The 20,927-nt window shown below is 50.4% G+C and overlaps 1 protein-coding gene across 1 annotated transcript in view; it reads left to right on the top strand.

Annotated features, from left to right (window-relative positions):
* Positions 1-1,850: 1,850 nt before the first annotated feature.
* Positions 1,851-20,927, top strand: part of sp2 (sp2 transcription factor) — an 85,108-nt gene continuing 66,031 nt past the window's right edge. The window contains exon 1 of the mRNA XM_072248677.1: positions 1,851-1,954. Within this exon, the coding sequence (XP_072104778.1) occupies positions 1,948-1,954 (7 nt within the window). The 5' untranslated portion in view covers positions 1,851-1,947. The remainder of the gene's footprint in view (positions 1,955-20,927) is intronic.

Here is a 20,927-nt window from a genome sequence, read left to right as displayed (position 1 = left end):
AGGTTCAGGAACAGTTATTACCCCTCAACCATCAGGAAGGAGGTACAGGAGCCTCAGGACCCACATCACCAGGTTCAGGAACAGTTATTACCCCTCAACCATCAGGAAGGAGGTACAGGAGCCTCAGGTCCCACACCACCAGGTTCAGGGACAGTTATCACCCCTCAACCATCAGGTAGGAGGTACAGGAGCCTCAGGTCCCACACCACCAGGTTCAGGAACAGTTATTACCCCCTCAACCATCAGGAAGGAGGGACAGGAGCCTCAGGACCCACATCACCAGGTTCAGGAACAGTTATTACCCTTCTACCATCAGGAAGGAGGTACAGGAGCCTCAGGTCCCACACCACCAGGTTCAGGAACAGTTATCACCCCTCAACCATCAGGAAGGAGGTACAGGAGCCTCAGGACCCACACCACCAGGTTCAGGAAGAGTTATTACCCCCCAACCATCAGGAAGGAGGTACAGGAGCCTCAGGACCCACACCACCAGGTTCAGGAAGAGTTATTACCTCTCAACCATCAGACTCTGCAATCAAAGGGGATAACTTCAGTCAATTTCTCGTGCCCCATCATTGAAATGTTCCCACAGCTAATGATCTGACTTTAAGAACTCTCTATCTCATGTCTCGTTATTTATTGCTATTTATTTATATTCGCACTGGCACAGTTTGTTGTCTTCTGCACTCTGCTTGATCTTTCATTGATCCTGTCTACAGTTACTATTCTATGGATTTGCTGAGTATCCCCTCAGGAAAATGAACGTGGTGACAGTCATATACTTCGATAATTAATGTTTATTTTTAACTTTTGAGCTGACGATCTGCCAGCAACAATGGATGTCTGTCCCCGTCCATCGGAGTGTCCTCTGTCACGCAGCTGCTCGACATGAACCGCGACTCAGGGCCTGGCGTCTTCCTCCGCGCCCTCTCTTCCTGAACCCGGAGCCCGTTAAGGGGATGAGCCACCCTCTCTTCCCCACTCGGGCTTGAAGGTGGTAGGCAGGCCCTGAGCCACCACATCTCTAGGCCGGGTGAAGTCCCTGCCACCCCTCGCCTCCAGAACCTGCATAGAACTTTGACAGTGGAGTTTTGATGTCCAAGCCCTGATGAAACACCACTGCAAACTTTAAAACCACTCGAGGGGCTTCCTCTCCAGAGCATTGGAAGTGGCTTACGACAATTTGTTCTAAAAGATCGTCCTCCTGATTCTTGGGACGTTTCGTTTGCCCATTGTACTGCGCAGTGCGGGCAGCCAGAGAGGCAACAGAAGTTTGATTTGACTGGAGTTTGAAAGTTTATAAACTTTTTTTCTGTACAGACATAGCAAACCACCCATCCTCTGAGGCTTTGCAATGTATTTTTTTCTTCTTTTTTTGCGGGTTTAATTGCTTTGTAAATTTTAAAATCAATTGTGGTTGGGTCACTTGACGGGGTGTTTCGGGCGGGTCGATCGCTTCCCCTCTCCGAATATGGCTGCACCGCGCCCTCTTTACATTTTCCAGCGACGCAGGCGATCTCTGCAACCTGCTGTCAATCATCCCGAGTAACGCCCCTCCGGACACGCTGGCCAATCAGAGGCCAGGCGCCGGCGGCGCCCCTTCAGATACTGAACACCTAATGGATGGCCGTAACTGTCACTTATAATCCTGACCACTAGCAGGGCCCGCAGCCCCGGCTTCGGCCCCGCCTTCTCCTTTGTCAGGTGGGGGGGAAACATCGGCTGGGCTGTCAATCAAAACGCGGCCCCCTAAATTGTCGACCAATCCCTCTGCCCGGATGCCCCAGATCCCGCCTGTCTTGGCGCGACGTCACCGCCGGAGGGCTCATGGCGGCGCGCCATTGGGCGCGGCGGGCGTCCATCAGGCGCGGACGGGGCGGAAACCGGCAGCCGATTGGCCGGCGGCGGCGCGCTCCACTTTGACCCTCTTAAAGTGAATAAAACATCATGAGCGGTAGGTCGCTTTTTTTTTCAAAAATATAAATGGTTGCGAGAGAAAGGAGCGTCCGGCCGGCGGGCGAGCGGGCGGCCGGCCGGGGAGCAGGCGGGGGGCCGGGTTGGGCCCGGGGCTGCTGCCTGCCTGCCCGCCCACCCGCCGCTCGGCTGGCCGGCCTGCCGAGGGGGAGGGGACGGCTGGGCCGGTCCGGGACAGGCCGCTGGCTCCGGCCCCAGCAGGCAGATGCAAGAAAGGGGAGGGGTTGCATTGCAAACTCCTGCATTTGTTACCTCGCAGTGCAAACTCTTTGCATTTCTATTCTTGGTTGCATTGCACATACAAAACCGAAGCAGGGATGACATCTTCAGTCTTTATATTTTTTTTCCGGGGGAGAGGGTGCCTCCTAGTGCCAACGGGGGCTTTGCATTGGTGCCGGGCGCCCATCGGTGGCCGGGAGGCGGTGCCAGAACCCCGCTGTCCCGCTGCGGGAAGGGGCGGGGTTGCCAGACGCTTTGCACTGGGGGGTGGGGGGTGCTGAACCAAACACCCCCCACCCTAGAAAAACATCCTCCCTTCGGAAGGGTTTGGGGGAGGTCGGAGGGTCACAGAAATGCTGGAGGAGCTCAGCAGGTCGGGGGGGTGGGTAGCACCTGTAGGGAGAGGCACACAGACAGAATAAGAAGTTGGGGAGGGGAGGATGACTCTCTGACGGTGGTGTCTGAAAAGAGGATGCTGTCCAAGTTGCATGCCATCTTGGACAATGTCTCCCATCCACTACATAATGTACTGGGTGGGCACAGGAGTACATTCAGCCAGAGACTCATTCCACCGAGATGCAGCACAGAGCGTCATAGGAAGTCATTCCTGCCTGTGGCCATCAAACTTTACAACTCCTCCCTTGGAGGGTCAGACACCCTGAGCCAATAGGCTGGTCCTGGACTTATTTCCCGGCATAATTTACATATTACTATTTAATTATTTATGGTTTTATTACTATTTAATTATTTATGGTGCAACTGTAACGAAAATCAATTTCCCCTGGGATCAATAAAGTATGACTATGACTAAAAGCCAGCCCCAGAAGTTGAGGGGGAAGGACGACAAGGTGACAGGTGTGTAAGGGTGGGGATGTTCTGGTTAACCCTGGCGACGTCCTGTGGGCTGCATGCAATACTTACCTCAGCCAAATTACTCTGTCTCTGCAATCTCCAGCATCCCCTCTAAGCAAATCAGCCTGAGCAAGGTTCAAAGCCCGTTTTACTGTCAAGAGCACGACCGTGTCGCCGCACGTGGCCTGGAGATTCCTTCTTCCTGCGGGCATCGCGGGCAGATCTGCAGGCTGGGGACGGGAAGTGGGGTTAGTGAAAGGGCAGCCAGAAGAAAGCGAACGGTCCAAGTGTGAAATATAGATAAATAGCAATAAACAACCAGAACATGAGATGAGGAGTCCTGAAAGTGAGACCTTTGGTTGTGGGGAACATTTCAATGACAGGGCACCTGGGTGTAGTTATCCCTTTTTAATCAAGAGCCCAATAATCTACAGATTCTCAATATTTATTGTTTATTCATTTATTATTATTATTTGTTTCTTGGCGTGGCCAAGTGGTTAAGGCATCAGTCTAGTTCGAGCCTCGGCCGAGGGAACGTGTTGTGTCCTTGAGCAAGGCACTTAACCACACATTGCTCTGCGACGACACTGGTGCCGAGCTGTATGGGTCCTAATGCCCTTCCCTTGGACAACATCGGTGTCGTGGAGAGGGGAGACTTGCAGCATGGGCAACTGCCGGTCTTCCATACAACCTCGCCCAGGCCTGCGCCCTGGAAACCTTCCAAGGCGCAAATCCACGGTCTCATGAGACTAACGGATGCCTGATAATTTCTACCTTTTTGTGTTTGCACGGTTTGTTGTCTTCTGTACACTGGCTGAACGCCCAAGTTGATGCGGTCTTTGATTGTGTTACGGTTAATATTCTACAGATATGTTATGTCTGCATGAAAATGAATCTCAGGGTTGTATACGGTGACGTATATGTACTTTGATAATAAACTTAAGTTTTAAGTGTCTGTATCTTGTTTTACGGTGGTTGGCATCCAGCTTAATGGTGCATTACCGCCACAAAGTTTTAAGTGGAAAAGCAAAAGAGCTGAAGAAGAAGGCAACACACATCAAAGTTGCTGGTGAACGCAGCAGGCCAGGCAGCATCTCTAGGAAGAGGTACAGTCGACGTTTCAGGCCGAGACCCTTCATCAGGACTAACTGAAAGAAGAGAAAGTAAGAGATTTGAAAGTATCTGATAGGAGATCTGATAGAAAGTATCTGATAGGGGAGGAGAGTGGGCTGTGGGAGAAAGGGTTGAAAGTGGGGAGGGGAAAGGCAGGTCAGGAGAAGTCATAGTCATACTTTATTGACCCCCGGGGAAATTGGTTTTCATTACAGTTGCACCATAAATAATAAATAGTAATAGAACCATAAATAGTTAAATAGTAATATGTAAATTATGCCAGGAAATAAGTCCAGGACCAGCCTATCGGCTCAGGGTGTCTGACCCTCCAAGGGAGGAGTTGTAAAGTTTGATGGCCACAGGCAGGAATGACTTCCTATGATGCTCTGTGCTGCATCTCGGTGGAATGAGTCTCTGGCTGAATGTACTCCCGTGCCCACCCAGTACATTATGTAGTGGATGGGAGACATTGTCCAAGATGGCATGCAACTTGGACAGCATCCTCTTTTCAGACACCACCGTCAGAGAGTCCAGTTCCATCCCCACAACATCACTGGCCCTTACAAATGAGTTTGTTGATTCTGTTGGTGTCTGCTACCCTCAGCCTGCTGCCCCAGCACACAACAGCAAACATGATGGCACTGGCCACCACAGACTCGTAGAACATCCTCAGCATCGTCCGGCAGATGTTAAAGGACCTCAGTCTCCTCAGGAAGTAGAGACGGCTCTGACCCTTCTTGCAGACAGCCTCAGTGTTCTTTGACCAGTCCAGTTTATTGTCAATTCGTATCCCCAGGTATTTGTAATCCTCCACCATGTCCACACTGACCCCCCAGAGTGGGGAAATGAAGTGGGGGGGGTGAAAGAGTTTGGGAGGTGGAGGGGTCAGAGTCCTGACACAGGGCTTGTGAAGGAGAGGGATGGAATCTCCCGATCCGGGGTTGCGGGTGAACAGCTGACTTTTTGCATGGGGTCTTGGCCGTACAAAGTTACTGCAGTAACATAGGTGCTGTCAGCCCCTCCTCTCTGCAGCTTCCCTGGTTCTTGAAGGTTTGGTGATCATTGGAAGCTTTGGCGACGCAGGATGACGGGGTGTTTGAGAAGGCAGGTGGAATGCTTCCCCCTTATTGGTCGAGGCACTGAGTTCAAAAATCAGGAAGTTATAAAACTCTGGTTAGGCCGCACCTGGAGTGTTGCAAACAGTTCTTGTCGCCCCGCTGTAGGAAGGATGTTGAGGCTTTGGAGAGGGGGCAGAAGAGGTTTACCAGGATGCTGCCTGGTTTAGAGGGCATGTGCTATCACGAGAGGCTGGATAAACTTGGGTTGTTTTCTGTGGAGTGCCGGAGGCCAAGAGGAGATCTGATGGAGGTTTATAAGATTATGAGAGGCAAAGACAGACTGGACAGAGAGTATCTGTTTCCCAGGGTTGAAATGTCTAATACCAGAGAGCAGGCATTGAAGGTGAGAGGGGTAAGTTTTTTACTCAGAGAGTGGTGGATGCCTGTTCTGGTGGTAGAGACAAATATATTAGAGGCTTTTAAAAGACATTCGGATACTCACCAACTGCATCTCAGTGTGGTACGGCAATTGTACCGTATCGGACCGCAAAGCACTCCAGTGTGTGGTAAAAACTGCCCAGCGGATTATCGGCACCCAATTGCCAACCATTGAGAACATCTACCATAAATGCTGCCTGGGCAGGGCAAAAAGCATTATCAAGGATGCATCTCACCCTAACCATGGACTTTTTACTCTCCTCCCATCCGGTAGGTGCTACAGCAGCCTCTGCTCCCGCACCAGCAGGCACAGGAAGAGCTTCTTCTGAGGCTGTGACCCTGCTGAACCTCTCATCACAGCGCTAAGCAGTGTTGCATCCATATTGTACTGTCTCAGTACTTTTATAGTTGTGTGCTGTAGCACTTACTTCTTATTCGCAGTTATTTTGTAAATAACACTATTCTTTGCATTTCTGGTTAGATGCTAACTGCATTTCATTGGCTTTGTATCTGTACTCGGCACAATGACAATAAAGTTGAATCTAATCTAATCTACTAGGCACATGGGTGTGAGGAATATGGACATGGCGTAGTGAGGAGGGATTAGTGTTTGGTTCTGATTTGCTTTTACCTGGGTCAGCACAACAATGTGGGCCGAATGGCCTGTCCCTGTGCTGTTGTGGGGGGGATATATTTTAAAGGCGACCTGCACAGAGAGTGGTGGACGCCTGGAACGGCCGGCTGGGGGGTAATGGCTGAAGCAGTGGCATTTAAGTGACTCCGACAGACGCGAGAGGTCAGAAGTTACCGTCGCATGCACGGCTGCGTGTGTGCACAGGCGCAATTGAAACTGGTGCCTGCCGTGGCGTCGCGGGCACTTCTGTGGATGCCCGGTGGAAAGTGTGCCGACTGGCTACATCACAGCCTGGTGTGGAAACGCCAACGGTTTGAGCGGGAAATCCCGCAAAAGATAGTGGATTGCACCTGATACAACACGTGTATAACCCTCTCAACCACTGAGCACATCTACATGAAACATTGCCGTAGCAAAGCAGCGTCCATCATCAGAGTGTCAGGACATTGTTTCTTCTCGCTGCTGCCATCAGGAAGGAGGTACAGGAGCCTCAGGACCCACACCACCAGGTTCAGGGACAGTTATTACCCCTCAACCATCAGGAAGGAGGTACAGGAGCCTCAGATCCCACAACACCAGGTTCAGGAACAGTTATTACCCCCTCAACCATCAGGAAGGAGGTACAGGAGCCTCAGGTCCCACACCACCAGGTTCAGGGACAGTTATTACCCCTCAACCATCAGGAAGGAGGTACAGGAGCCTCAGGACCCACACCACCAGGTTCAGGAACAGTTATTACCCCTCAGCCATCAGGAAGGAGGTACAGGAGCCTCAGGTCCCACACCACCAGGTTCAAGAACAGTTATTACCCCTCAACCATCAGGAAGGAGGTACGGGAGCCTCAGGACCCACACCACCAGGGTCAGAAACAGTTATCACCCCTCAACCATCAGGAAGGAGGTACAGGAGCCTCAGGACCCACACCACCAGGTTCAGGAACAGTTATTACCCCTCAACCATCAGGAAGGAGGTACGGGAGCCTCAGGACCCACACCACCAGGTTCAGGAACAGTTATCACCCCTCAACCATCAGGAAGGAGGTACAGGAGCCTCAGGTCCCACACCACCAGGTTCAGGAACAGTTATTACCCCTCAACCATCAGGAAGGAGGTACAGGAGCCTCAGGACCCACACCACCAGGTTCAGGAACAGTTATTACCCCTCAACCATCAGGAAGGAGGTACAGGAGCCTCAGGACCCACACCACCAGGTTCAGGAACAGTTATTACCCCTCAACCATCAGGAAGGAGGTACGGGAGCCTCAGGACCCACACTACCAGGTTCAGGAACAGTTATTACCCCTCAACCATCAGGAAGGAGGTACAGGAGCCTCAGGACCCACACCACCAGGTTCAGGAACAGTTATTACCCCTCAACCATCAGGAAGGAGGTACAGGAGTCTCAGGTCCCACACCACCAGGTTCAGGAACAGTCATTACCCATCAACCATCAGGCTTTTGAACAAAAGGGGATAACTACACTCATCTACTGAAATGTTCCCACAACCAATGATCTCACTTTAAGGACTCTTTATCTGATGTCCTGGTTATTTATTGCTACTTGGTTATATTTGCACAGTTTGTTGTCTTCGGAGCTCTGCGCATTGATCCTGTTATAGTTGCTGTTCTGTAGATTTGGGCACGTGGCCAAGTGGTTGAGGCGTTCGTCTAGTGATCTGAAGGTCACTAGTTTGAGCCTCAGCTGTGGCAGCGTGTTTGTGCCCTTGAGCAAGGCACTTAACCACACGTTGCTCTAGTGTCTGTGTGAGGAGTGGTGCCCCACACGGACTTCCAGTCTGCGCCTTGTAGGGCGTGAAAATGCCCGATGCAGGCCTCTCATGGTCTGAGTCGACGTTCCCCTCCCTCCTCTATAGATTTGCTGAGTATGCCCACAGGAAAATGAATCTCAGGGTGGTATGTGGTGACATATATGTATCCTGATGATGATCTTTCCTTCGGACTTTTTAAATATTAGAGGTGCAACATTCACACGAAAGCAAGTTTGAAATGCCCAGTTCTGCTTGTGAGGAGTTTTGTATTTTCTCCCCCGTGATCGGGTGCGTTTCCTCCAGGAGCTCCAAAGACGGACCGGTTAGTGGGTTAACCAGTCGTTGTAAATTGCCCCCGTGATTAGGCTGGGGTTAAGTCCGGGGATGGTTGCACAGCGCGGCTCGAAGGTCTGGAAGGACCCATTCTGCGCTGGGTGTCAATAAAACAGAACTATACAGAGTTAAAATAACGTTTGTTGTCATCGCTGCATGACGCCACCGTACATGCTGGGACACATCGTCGGTGATGTAAGGAACACACATCAAAGTTGCTGGTGAACACAGCAGGCCACGTAGCATCTCTAGGAAGAGGTACAGTCGACGTTTCGGGCTGAGACCCTTCGTCAGGACTAACTGAAGGAAGAGCTAGTAAGAGATTTGAAAGGGGGAGGGGGAGATCCGAAATGATAGGAGAAGACAGGAGGGGGAAGGATGGAGCCAAGAGCTGGACAGGTGATTGGCAAAAGGGATATGAGAGGGTCATGGGACAGGAGGCCCAGGGAGAAGGAAAAGGGGGAGGGGGGGAAACCCAGGGGATGGGTAAGGGGTATAGTGAGAGGGACAGAGGGAGAAAAAGAATCTGTGTCTATAAATCAGTAAATAACGGATGGGGTACGAGGGGAGGTGGGGCATTAGCGGAAGTTAGAGAAGTCGATGTTCATGCCATCAGGTTGGAGGCTACCCAGACAGAATATAAGGTGTTGTTCCTCCAACCTGAGTGTGGCTTCATCTTTACAGTAGAGGAGGCCGTGGATAGACATGTCAGAATGGGAATGGGATGTGGAATTAAAATGTGTGGCCACTGGGAGATCCTGCTTTCCCTGGCGGACAGAGCGTAGGTGATGTAACCCTGGGGTCTTTCAACATCAGACACCCCCGACCCAGGCGAACCAGCCAGTGCTGATCAGTACTCCACAAAACTCTTAGGCAACCTGGATTTTCTCTTGTATATGAGTTTTATCTTTAGATATTCATTTTTTGGCTTCTGGATTGATGCGTCGGTAGAAAAGGGCAGATTTTAGATTTCCAAATGTTCGTTTTCCAAAGGAAAAAAAATTAAGTGTTCCAGGGGATTATTTTTTGTACTTTGTTAAAGAAAGTGACATACCAGGTAGTCGAGCATGTTTCAAATTTTAAAAACTTGACGACTTTGTAGGTCTGTGGCCCCAGTGCAGGGTTAAGCAAAAGGTTACGAATAGGATGCTGATGATTGGTGGATGAACGCAGGGCTGTAAAAGAAACGAGAGAGAATCAGCAGAGGCTGCAGATCCAAGCAACACACACAGAATGCTGGAGGAACTCAGCAGGCCAGGCAGCGTCTATGGGAAGGAATACAGCCGACATTTTGGGCCGAGACCCTTCAGCAGGACTACACCCGTGTAGAAGGATCCCGCTGGAGGTTGTTTTTTAGAACATAGAGCATAGAATAGTACAGCACAGTCAGGCCCTTCGGCCCACAATGTTGTGCTGACCCTTAAACCCTGCCTCCCATATAAGCCCCCACCTTAAATTCCTCCATATACCTGTCTAGTAGTCTCTTAAACTTCACTAGTGTATCTGCCTCCACCACTGACTCAGGCAGTGCATTCCACACACCAACCACTCTCTGAGTAAAAAACCTTCCTCTAATATCCCCCTTGAACTTCCCACCCCTTACCTTAAAGCCATGTCCTCTTGTATTGAGTAGTGGTGCCCTGGGGAAAAGGTACTGGCTATCCACTCTATCTATTCCTCTTATTATCTTGTACACCTCTATCATGTCTCCTCTCATCCTCCTTCTCTCCAAAGAGTGAAGCCCTAGCTCCCTTAATCTCTGATCATAATGCATACTCTCTAAACCAGGCAACATCCTGGTAAATCCCCTCTGTACCCTTTCCAAAGCTTCCACATCCTTCCTATAGTGAGGTGACCAGAACTGGACACAGTACTCCAAGTGTGGCGTAAGCAGAGTTTTATAGAGCTGCATCATTACATCGCGACTCTTAAACGCTATCCCTCGACTTATGAAAGCTAAAACCCCATAAGCTTTCTTAACTACCCTATCTACCTGTGAGGCAACTTTCAGGGATCTGTGGACATGTACGCCGAGATCCCTCTGCTCCTCCACACTACCAAGTAACCTGCCATTTACTTTGTACTCTGCCTTGGAGTTTGTCCTTCCGAAGTGTACCACCTCACACTTCTTTGTACAGGACCATAAGAAAATAGGAGCAGAATTAGGCCATTTGGCCCATCGAGCCTCTCTGCCATTTCAGTAGGTTTCAGTGGGTACATTCAATGTCAGAGAAATGTATACAATATACATCCTGAAATTCTTTTTCTTTGCAAACATTCGCAAAAAACAGAGGAGTCCCCCCAAACAATGAATGACAGTTAAATGTTGGATCCCCAAAGCCCCCTGGCTCCCCACCTCCCCACGCGTAAGCAGCAACAAAGCGACGATCCCCCCCACCAACAAAAAAAGCAACTGCACCCTCCACCGAGCACTCGAGCGTGCAGCAAAGCATTGATAAAGACACAGACTTGCAGTACTCCAAAGACTACTCGTTCACTCGGTAATTCGACATACCACAGTGTGTGTGTGTGTGTGTGTGTGTCTCCTTCTCTCTCCCTCTCTCCCTCTCTCCCTCTCTCCCTCTCTCCCTCTCTCCCTCTCTCCCTCTCCCCCTCTCCCCCTCTCCCCCTCTCCCCCTCTCCCCCTCTCCCCTCTCCCCCTCTCCCCCTCCCCCCCCTCTCCCCCTCTCCCCCTCTCCCCCTCTCCCCCTCTCCCCCTCTCTCCCTCTCCTCCCTCTCCTCCCTCTCCCCCCTCTCCCCCTCTCCCCCTCTCCTCCCTCTCCCCCATCTCCCCCTCCCTCTCCCCCCTCTCCCCCCCTCTCCCCTCCCCCTCCCCTCTCTCTCCCCCCTCCTCTCTCTCTCCCCCCTCCCCCTCCCTCCCTCCCTCTAATAAGGGAAAAAGAGGTGTCCCCGTTTCACAGCGAGAGGGCAGACCTAACAAACAGTTTGCTGATTTATGGTGTTAAAAGTCTGTTGCATCGCTTTCTTCCGAGAGCCCTGTGCCGGAAGAACTACGCACAGCCCACGGCAGCTAGCCCTCTGCTCCTGATGTTCCGCGTTCTCCCACGACTCCTCAGTCAGGGGCACCGGCCTTGAATCAGCCCGTCTCCAGAGCCACGAAAGCCCGGCACCCTGGAGGCGCGCCCGTCTTCCAGGCCGTGTCCTTGGCATATCGAAAAAACGGCCAGTCGTGAGGCTCCGAGAGCGGGTCCCATTCCCGCAAAGAACAGAAGTCAGAGTGCAACTCCAGGTCAGGGTCTTCAAAAGAAACTTGAAAGGGGAAAAAGAAAAGAGATATCGAAGATAGAAATGGAGCTGATCGCGAAGACGCAAGCATAGGAGTGGCTGCTTAGCGCCATCGTGTCTACGCTCTGTTCATCGTGGCCAATCCAAACAGAAAGGTGTGGCAGGTGTGACCAATTGACCTTCAAACCGTTAGTTCCCCACCGCGGCCAGAGTGAGCACAGCAACATGGCACAAGGTGGGCGTCCTGTGCCAGCGAGGTCTCCCCCAAGCAGAAACCTGGCAGCAGACAGGAGGTTCAAGTGCTGTCCCGAGCTTTCCGTCGCAGCGACGCACCGCATTCACGCAAAAACGTAATTGTGCGAGGACAGACGTAATTAGAGGGGGAGAGAAACTCCACTATAGTGCTAAGTGGCAGTACTGTTGCTACTCTGGGGGTCTGGGGTTTACGATCCCAGAGGTTGAAGGGAAGGAATATGGGAAAGGTTGAACGAGTAGGGACTTCATTCAATGAGAGCAGATTTGATAGCGGTAGACAAGATTATGTGGGGTACAGACAGGATACATGCAAGCAGCTTTTTCTGCTGAGGTTGGGTGAGATGAGAACTCGAGGTCATGGTTAAGGGTGAAAGGTGAAATGTTTACGGGGAACCTGAGGGGGCTTCTTCGCTCAAGAGTCGCTCGGAGGATCTAGCTGCGGGCCAAGATGGCCGGTCACGAGTCCAGGCAGTGGGTGTTTGAGGGCTCTGCCCGGGCCGACTGCCTGCCCCTCTTCTGAGGGTATACTCGAACCTAGCTGTCCTTGGAGAGGGAGCATGTGGTTACCATGGGTACAGTGGGTGGGGTGGGGGCTTTCCCACGGAATTGAATTTTTTCCAGGCACTAGTAATTATATTTTAATTTGAATTTTCCCACTGTCTTGTTAAGTACTTGACGTGGGCACTTTGAGTATTTCTGTGGAATTAAACTTCTGTAGTTTTGTTTGAAATAAAGATCTGCTGCCAGTAGAAAGGCAGTTTCGATCACGACGTTTGAGATAAGTTTGGATAGGTACGTGGATGGGAGGGGTGTGGACCAGGTTGGGGTGGATAGTTTGGCATAAACCAGATGGGCTGAAAGGCCTCTTTGTGAGCCTCATCTTTCGAAACATTCCCTCCTGCATAGCCCTCCGATTTTCTGTCATCCATGTTCCTGTCTTAAGAATTTCTTAAATGTCCCTAATGTATCTGCCTCTACCACCACCCTTAGCCGGGCGTTCCACGCACCCACCACTCTCTGTGTAAAGAACTTACCTCTGACATCCGCCCTGCCCCATACCTTCCTCCAGTCACCTTAAAATTATGCCCCCTTATCTTAGCCATTCCGCCTGGGAGAAAGTCTCTGGCTGTCTGCTTGATCTGTGGCCTCTTATCATCTTGTACTCCCCTATCAAGTCACCTCTCATTGTCCTTTGCTCCAGAAACGCCCCAGCTCGCTCAGCCTTTCCTCATAAGACGTGCTCCCTAATCCAGGCAGTATCCTGGTAAATCTCCCTCTGCACCCTCTCTGATCCAGGCAAGCATCCTGGTAAATCTCCTCTGCACCCTCTCCGATCCAGGCAGCATCCTGGTAAATCTCCTCTGCACCCTCTCTAATCCAGGCAGCATCCTAGTGAATCTCCCTCTGCACCCTCTCTAATCCAGGCAGCATCCTAGTAAATCTCCTCTGCATCCTCTCTAATCCAGGCAGCATCCTAGTAAATCTCCTCTGCACCCTCTTTAATCCAGGCAGCACACTGGTGAATCTCCTCTGCGCCCTCTCTAATCCAGACAGCATCCTGGTGAATCTCCTCTGCACCCTCTCTAATCCAGACAGCGTCCTGGTGAACCTCCTCTGCACCCTCTCTAATCCAGGCAGCACATTGGTGAATCTCCTCTGCACCCTCTCTAAAGCTTCCACATCCTTCCTGTAGTTGTGGTGGCCATTGAGGGAAGGCAGACCTTGATGTACCCATTAGAGTCCATTACCGGACTGGGTAACAGCTCCTTCCCTCAGGCTGGGAGACTAATGAATACCCTGTCACCACTGGGGTCTCGTCACTACCACCCATCCCACAATCTCTGTGACCCACCACCGTCAGGAAGGAGGGACAGGAGCCTCAGGACTAGGACTGTCAGACTGGGTAACAGCTTCTTACCTCAGACGGGAGACTCATGAATACCTTGCACCACCAAGGTCTCATCACTAGACAGCGAGCTGTTTACTGTTTACCTGTGCGTGCATTACAGGCATTTTGAAGCGCCAATGCCCTTGAACGGTAAATCCGACAAAAAGTGGTGTATGCAGCCCAGTCCATCACGGGTAAAGCCCTCCATATCTACATGAAGCGCTGTCGCAGGAAAGCAACATCCATCATCAGGGACCCCCACCACCCTGACCATGCTCTCTTCTCGCTGCTGCCATCAGGAAGAAGGTACAGGAGCCTCAGGACCCACACCACCAGGTTCAGGAACAGTTATTACCCCCTCAACCATCAGGAAGGAGGTACAGGAGCCTCAGGACCCACACCACCAGGTTCAGGACAGTTATTACCCTCAACCATCAGGAAGGAGGTACAGGAGCCTCAGGACCCACACCACCAGGTTCAGAACAGTAATTATCCCTCAACCATCAGGAAGGAGGTACAGGAGCCTCAGGACCCACACCACCAGGTTCAGGAACAGTTATTACCCCTCAACCATCAGGAAGGAGGTGCAGGAGCCTCAGGACCCACACCACCAGGTTCAGGGACAGTTATTACCCCCTCAACCATCAGGAAGGAGGTACAGGAGCCTCAGGTCCCACACCGCCAGGTTCAGGAACAGTTTATTACCCCTCAACCATCAGGAAGGGAGGTATAGGAGCCTCAGGACCCACACTATCAGGTTCAGGGACAGTTATTACCCCCTCAACCATCAGTAAGGAGGTACAGGAGCCTCAGGACCCACACCACCAGGTTCAGGAACAGTTATTACCCCCTCAACCATTAGGAAGGAGGTACAGGAGCCTCAGGTCCACACCACCAGGTTCAGGAACAGTTATTACCCCTCAACCATCAGGGTCTTGAATCAAAGGAGATAACTTCACTCAACTTCACTTGCCCCATCACTGAAATCTTCCCACACCCTATGGACTTGAGATTCTTCAATATTTATTGCTTATTTATTTATTATTATTATTTCTTTCTTTGTGCATTTGCACAGTTTGTTGTCTTCTACACTCTGGTTGAACCCCCAAGTTGGACGGTTTCTTATTGATTCTGTTATGGTTATTATTCTATAGATATATTGAGTATGCCCACAAGAAAGTGAATCTCAGGGTTTTATATGTACTTTGTTAATAACTAAACTTTGAACTGAGTTATATTTTATTAACTACGGTGATGTTTTGGTTTATGCACTGTGTGTGATATAGATTGTATGGATGCACAATGGTCCGGAGGGACATTGTTTCGTTTGGTTGTACATGTGTCCAGTCAGGTGACTGTAAACTTGAAATTTGAAGGAAATTTCCTTGTGGACAGCAGGCTGACTCTAGGATTTGCTCCATGGTGAGGAGGTGAGCAGTGGAGAGAGGTTAGACTGGAACAGAACTTTATTGTCATTGCTCAAGACAATAGTCATAGTCATACTTTATTGATCCTGGGGGAAATTGGTTTTCGTTACAGTTGCACCATAAGTAATTAAATAGTAATAAACCATAAATAGTTAAATAGTAATATGTAAATTATGCCAGGAAATAAGTCCAGGACCAGCCTATTGGCTCAGGGTGTCTGGCCCTCCAAGGGACGAGTTGTAAAGTTTGATGGTCACAGGCAGGAATGACTTCCTATGACGCTCTGTGTTGCATCTCGGTGAATGAGTCTCTGGCTGAATGTACTCCTGTGCCCACCCAGTCCATTATGTAGTGGATGGGAGACATTGTCCAAGATGGCATGCAACTTAGACAGCATCCTCTTTTCAGACACCACCGAGTTTGTGGTGCTACTCCAGTCTGTGCAAAAAACGGATATTTACAATGCATGTGGTTCGGCTTAATTTTAAAGAAAATCCATGTTTGCACACGCAACATGTGCCTTTGATAGTCCATAACACTCAAAGGCCATTGGCAAGCCGAGGTGTGGCATTATTCAGCTGTACGACAACCCTCAGGAGCAAGCTGTCTTTCAGTCTCACTGTCTTGGCCAAGGTGTTTCTGTATCTCCGACCAGATGGCAGGAGATTGAACTGACGGTGTCTGGGATGGGATGGGTCTTTAATGACGTTCCGAGCATCAAGAGCTGTAGATTGTCTCCAGTCTGGTAGTTGAGTCCCAGTGCTGTGCTGGGCCGTCCTAATCACCCGTTGGAGGGCTTTGTGATTGGTCTAGAGCTAAACGACCTATGGTCTCAATGTACATTGATAAAAGTTGGCCAGCAATTCCAAATCCTAATCACCCGTTGGAGGGCTTGTGATTGGTCTAGAGCTAAACGACCTATGGTCTCAATTGTACATTGATAAAAGTTGGCCAGCAATTCAAATCCTAATCACCCATTGGAGTGCTTTACGATCTGTCTTGCTGCAGTGAGAGTATCACGCCACCATTCCATCTGTCAGTATGGTCTCCGTCGCACATTGATAGAAGTTGGCCAACAATTTGTCACCCTGATCATTCATTGGAGTGTTTTGTGATCTGTCTTGCTGTAGCTAGATGACCACACTATCACTCCCTGTGTCAGTATGGTCTCCATCGCACATCAGTAAAAGTTGGCCAACAATTTGTCACCCTGATCATTCATTGGAGTGCTTTGTGATCTGTCTTGCTGGAGTAAGAGTACCACACCATTATTCTGTATGTCAGTATGGTCTCCATCGCACATCGATAAAAGTTGGACAGCAATGTCTAACCCTAATCGCCCGTTGGAGTGCTTTGTGATCTGTCTTGCTGCAGCTAGACGACCACACCATCATTCTCTGTGTCAGTATTGTTTCTATCACACATCGATAAAAATTGGCCAGCACATTTTGGGCCAGATGAGCTCTTCCTTAAACACCTCAGCACCTGTTCCTTCCCTACCATCGAGGTTTATGTTCAGCAGGAAGATGGTTAACGGGTAATGAGCAGGAAGGAGACGGGGGGGGAGATGGTGAAAGGGTGATGATAGGACAATGTTTCAGAGCAGCCTCAGCATCGGTGGGCTGGTTGGGTCAAATAACGTGTCAGCAGTGAGCCCAAGATGCCGACTGGTTACGCCTGACCTGCTGAGTTCCTCCAGCATTTTGTGTGTGTGTGTTGCTGTGGATTTCCAGCAAATTTTCTTTTGCGTTTGCGGCCCCAAAAGTTCTTTCCTTTCAGATTCTTATTCAGCTGCCTTTCGAATGCTGTAACTGAATTATTTTGGTTAAAAAGCTCTCCTGTATCCTCTTTAAAGTGTGTCACCGATGACTGTTCTATGAGTCTGTGGTGGCCAGTGCGATCATGTTTGCTGTTGTGTGCTGGGGCAGCAGGCTGAGGGTAGCAGACACCAACAGGATCAACAAACTCATCCGTAAGGCCAGTGATGTTGTAGGGATGGAACTGGACTCTCTGACGGTGGTGTCTGAAAAGAGGATGCTGTCTAAGTTGCATGCCATCTTGGCCAATATCTCCCATCCACCACATAATGTACTGGTTGGGCACAGGAGTACATTCAGCCAGAGACTCATTCCACCAAGATGCAACACAGAGCGTCATAGGAAGTCATTCCTGCCTGTGGCCATCAAACTTTACAACTCCTCCCTTGGAGGGTCAGACACCCTGAGCCAATAGGCTGGTCCTGGACTTATTTCCTGGCATAATTTACATATTATTATTTAATTATTTATGGTTTTATATTGCAATATTTATACACTATTCTTGGTTGGGGCAACTGTAATGAAAATCATTTTCCCTCGGGATCAATAAACTATGACTATGACTATGACTGAATATGTACCCCGGGCACAGACGAACCGTTGTCCTGCGGAGATGCAAGATGAGGATGCTGCCTGGTTGGATGTTGAGGCTTTGGAGAGGTTCACTAGGATGCTGCCTGCCTCAGAGAGCACGCGCTATCACAAGAGGCTGGATAAAACTGGGTTGTTTTCTCCAGAGCGCCGGAGGCTGACGGGAGATCTGGTAGAGGTTTACAAGATGATGAGAGGCATCGATAAGAGTAGACAGGGAGCGTCTGTGTTTCCCAAGGTTGAAATATCTAATACCGGAGGGCACGCTTTGAAGGTGAGAGGGAGCAATTTCAAAGGGGGATGTGAGGGCAAGTTTTTGTACAGAGTGTGGTGGGTACCTGTATGCGCGGCCTGGGGCAGTGGTAGAGGCAGAAACGTTAGGGACTTTTGAGAGACTTTTAGATAGGGACACGAATATAACCATACAACAATTACAGCACGGAAACAGGCCATCTCGGCCCTTCTAGTCCGTGCCGAACTCTTACTCTCACCTAGTCCCACCGACCTGCACTCAGCCCATAACCCTCCATTCCTTTCCTGTCCATATATCTATCCAATTTAACTTTAAATGACAACATCGAACCTGTCTCAACCACTTCTGCTGGAAGCTCGTTCCACACAGCTACCACTCTCTGAGTAAAGAAGTTCCCCCTAAACTTTTGCCCTTTAATGTAGGGAAAATAGAAGAATATAGACATGGTGTAGACAGAAGGGATTGGTTTAGTTGGCTATTTGGTGACTAATTTACTGTGGGCCTGTTCCTGTGCCGTCCTGTGTTCTAAGAGTTGGGATGTTGTGTTGGAAGTTGCATAAGGCGTTGGTGAGGCCTCACTTGGAGTACTGTGTGCAGTCCTGGTCACCGACTGACAGGGAAGGCATCTCTGCGAGACAGTTGTGCAATGTTAAGCTCACTATTGTTATTGGGTGGCGAGGTGGAGATGGGTCTCTACCAAAGGAAGCGTAGCACCTGCTTAGCACCTCCCTCCGCCAGCCTGCAGGTCACCCTTGGGCAAGGTGTAGCACCTGCTTAGCCCCCGATTAGGGTCAGGTGAAACCGTGGGGAGCAGGTGGTGGACGGTCGTACGAGCAGCCGGTGCAGATCACAAGTCCTGCTGATGCGACCACTGACGCCAGGCAGACAATCTCTGAAGAGTATTGATAATGGCTGGGGATCACCCGTCTTGTAAAGTCACTGCCCAGGAGAAGGCGATGGCAAACCACTTCTGTAGATAAAATTTGCCAAGAACAATCATGGCCGTGGAAAGACCGTGATCGCCCTCGTCATACATAACAAACAAACGAACGAAAATGTTACCCACCATGACACAGGGTGCACTATGAGGTTTTTATAGCCGGGGGTGGTAGTGGGGACGAGCCCCCACTACCTATTAAATGCTCCCGACGCCGTGAGCCTCATATAGCCTCTGACAACCAAGTCCAGCTCCCGGCCTTCACGTGTGGTTTAGCTACTAAGCCCGGTGGAACCGTGTCTACTGACAGGAGAAGGGGCAAAGGCGGGTCACTGGCGCCTTAAAGCCAGTCGCTCCGGGCAGATGGGGCTCGTCAGCTCATCTAGGAGAAGGAAAACTCTGACCTCAAACCTCCCGCTGCCTCGCGGCTAGACCCACTCATGGGGAAGGCTTCGGGAGTGAACCCCGAGGGAAAAATCCGGAGCTGGAGTCCCTGAGGCAGTCCTATGTTGAGTTCAACGCTGACTGGTGACTCCTGGTGACAAACTGTATCAGTCTCTGCCATTCCTCTGGGTTCATCAGCTGCGTGGAGAGGGGGAGCCTGCTACACGGGCAACAGCTCACTCTTCATATCGTATTGCCCTGGCTTGCGTAACTAGACAGCTAAGACACAGTATCCAGGGTCAACTCTGACCGACAGAAGCTGACGTAGCACAGGGTGCACTCCTGCAATATATCATCCCAGCGGGACGAGCCCTGTCCGAAGTTGCACAGTGCAATGTGCCATTTCCTGGAGCTTATCACACCTTTGGCATAGAGGAATGGTGATACCAAGCTGTGTTGTTGATAGACTTTACAGGGGATGGTTGCAGTGAGGATGGAGGCTGTTTGGTTCCCTTGATTTCTCATCGTACACCTGAAAATCTTTATCCTATAATATCTAACCCCTTCCCAGCTTCTTTCTTCACCCACCTGCCTCATCTATTACTTGCCAGCTTCCCCCTCCCTTTCTTGAAAGTAGACGTGGAGAGGATGTTTCCTATAGTGGGGGAGTCCAGGACCAGAAGACACTGACAGAGTGGATGTGGAGAGGATGTTTCCTATAGTGGGGGAGTCTAGGACCAGAGGGCACAGTTAGAGTGGATGTGGAGAGGATGCTTCCTATAGTGGGAGAGTCTAGGACCAGAGGACACAAATAGAGTGGATGTGGAGAGGATGTTTCCTGTAGTGGGGGAGTCTAGGACCAGAGGACACAGATAGAGTGGATGTGGAGAGGATGTTTCCTGTAGTGGGGGAGTCTAGGACTAGAGGACACAGATAGAGTGGATGTGGAGAGGATGTTTCCTGTAGTGGGGGAGTCTAGGACTAGAGGACACAGATAGAGTGGATGTGGAGAGGATGTTTCCTATAGTGGGGGAGTCCAGGACCAGAAGACACTGACAGAGTGGATGTGGAGAGGATGTTTCCTATAGTGGGGGAGTCTAGGACCAGAGGGCACAGGTAGAGTGGATGTGGAGAGGATGCTTCCTATAGTGGGGGGAGTCTAGGACCAGAGGACACAGATAGAGTAGATGTGGAGAAGATGTTTCCTATAGTGGGGGAGTCTAGGACCAGAGAACACAGATAGAGTGGATATAGAGAGGATGTCTTTTCTATAGTGAGGGAGTCTAGGACCAGAGGACACTGATAGAGTGGATGTGGAGAGGATGTTTCCTATAGTGGGGGAGTCTAGGACCAGAGAACACAGATAGAGTGGATATGGAGAGGATGTTTCCTATAGTGGGGGAGTCTAGGACCAGAGGACGCTGATAGAGTGGATGTAGAGAGGATGTTTCCTATAGTGGGGGGAGTCTAGGACCAGAGAACACAGATAGAGTGGATGTGGAGAGGATGTTTCCTATAGTGGGGGAGCCTAGGACCAGAGGCTACAGGTAGAGTGGATGTGGAGAGGATGTTTCCTATAGCGGGAGAGTCTAGAACCAGAGGACACAGATAGAGTGGATGTGGAGAGGATGTTTCCTACAGTGGGGGAGTCTAGGACCAGAGGACACAGATAGAGTGGATGTGGAGAGGACGTTTCCTATAGTGGGGGAGTCTAGGACCAGAGAACACAGATAGAGTGGA

Source organism: Mobula birostris, chromosome X (assembly GCF_030028105.1).
Source record: "Mobula birostris isolate sMobBir1 chromosome X, sMobBir1.hap1, whole genome shotgun sequence".
Classification (NCBI taxonomy): Eukaryota; Metazoa; Chordata; class Chondrichthyes; order Myliobatiformes; family Myliobatidae; genus Mobula; species Mobula birostris.
Note: the sequence above shows the minus strand (reverse complement) of the source record. Positions and strands in the feature narration are given on the sequence as shown.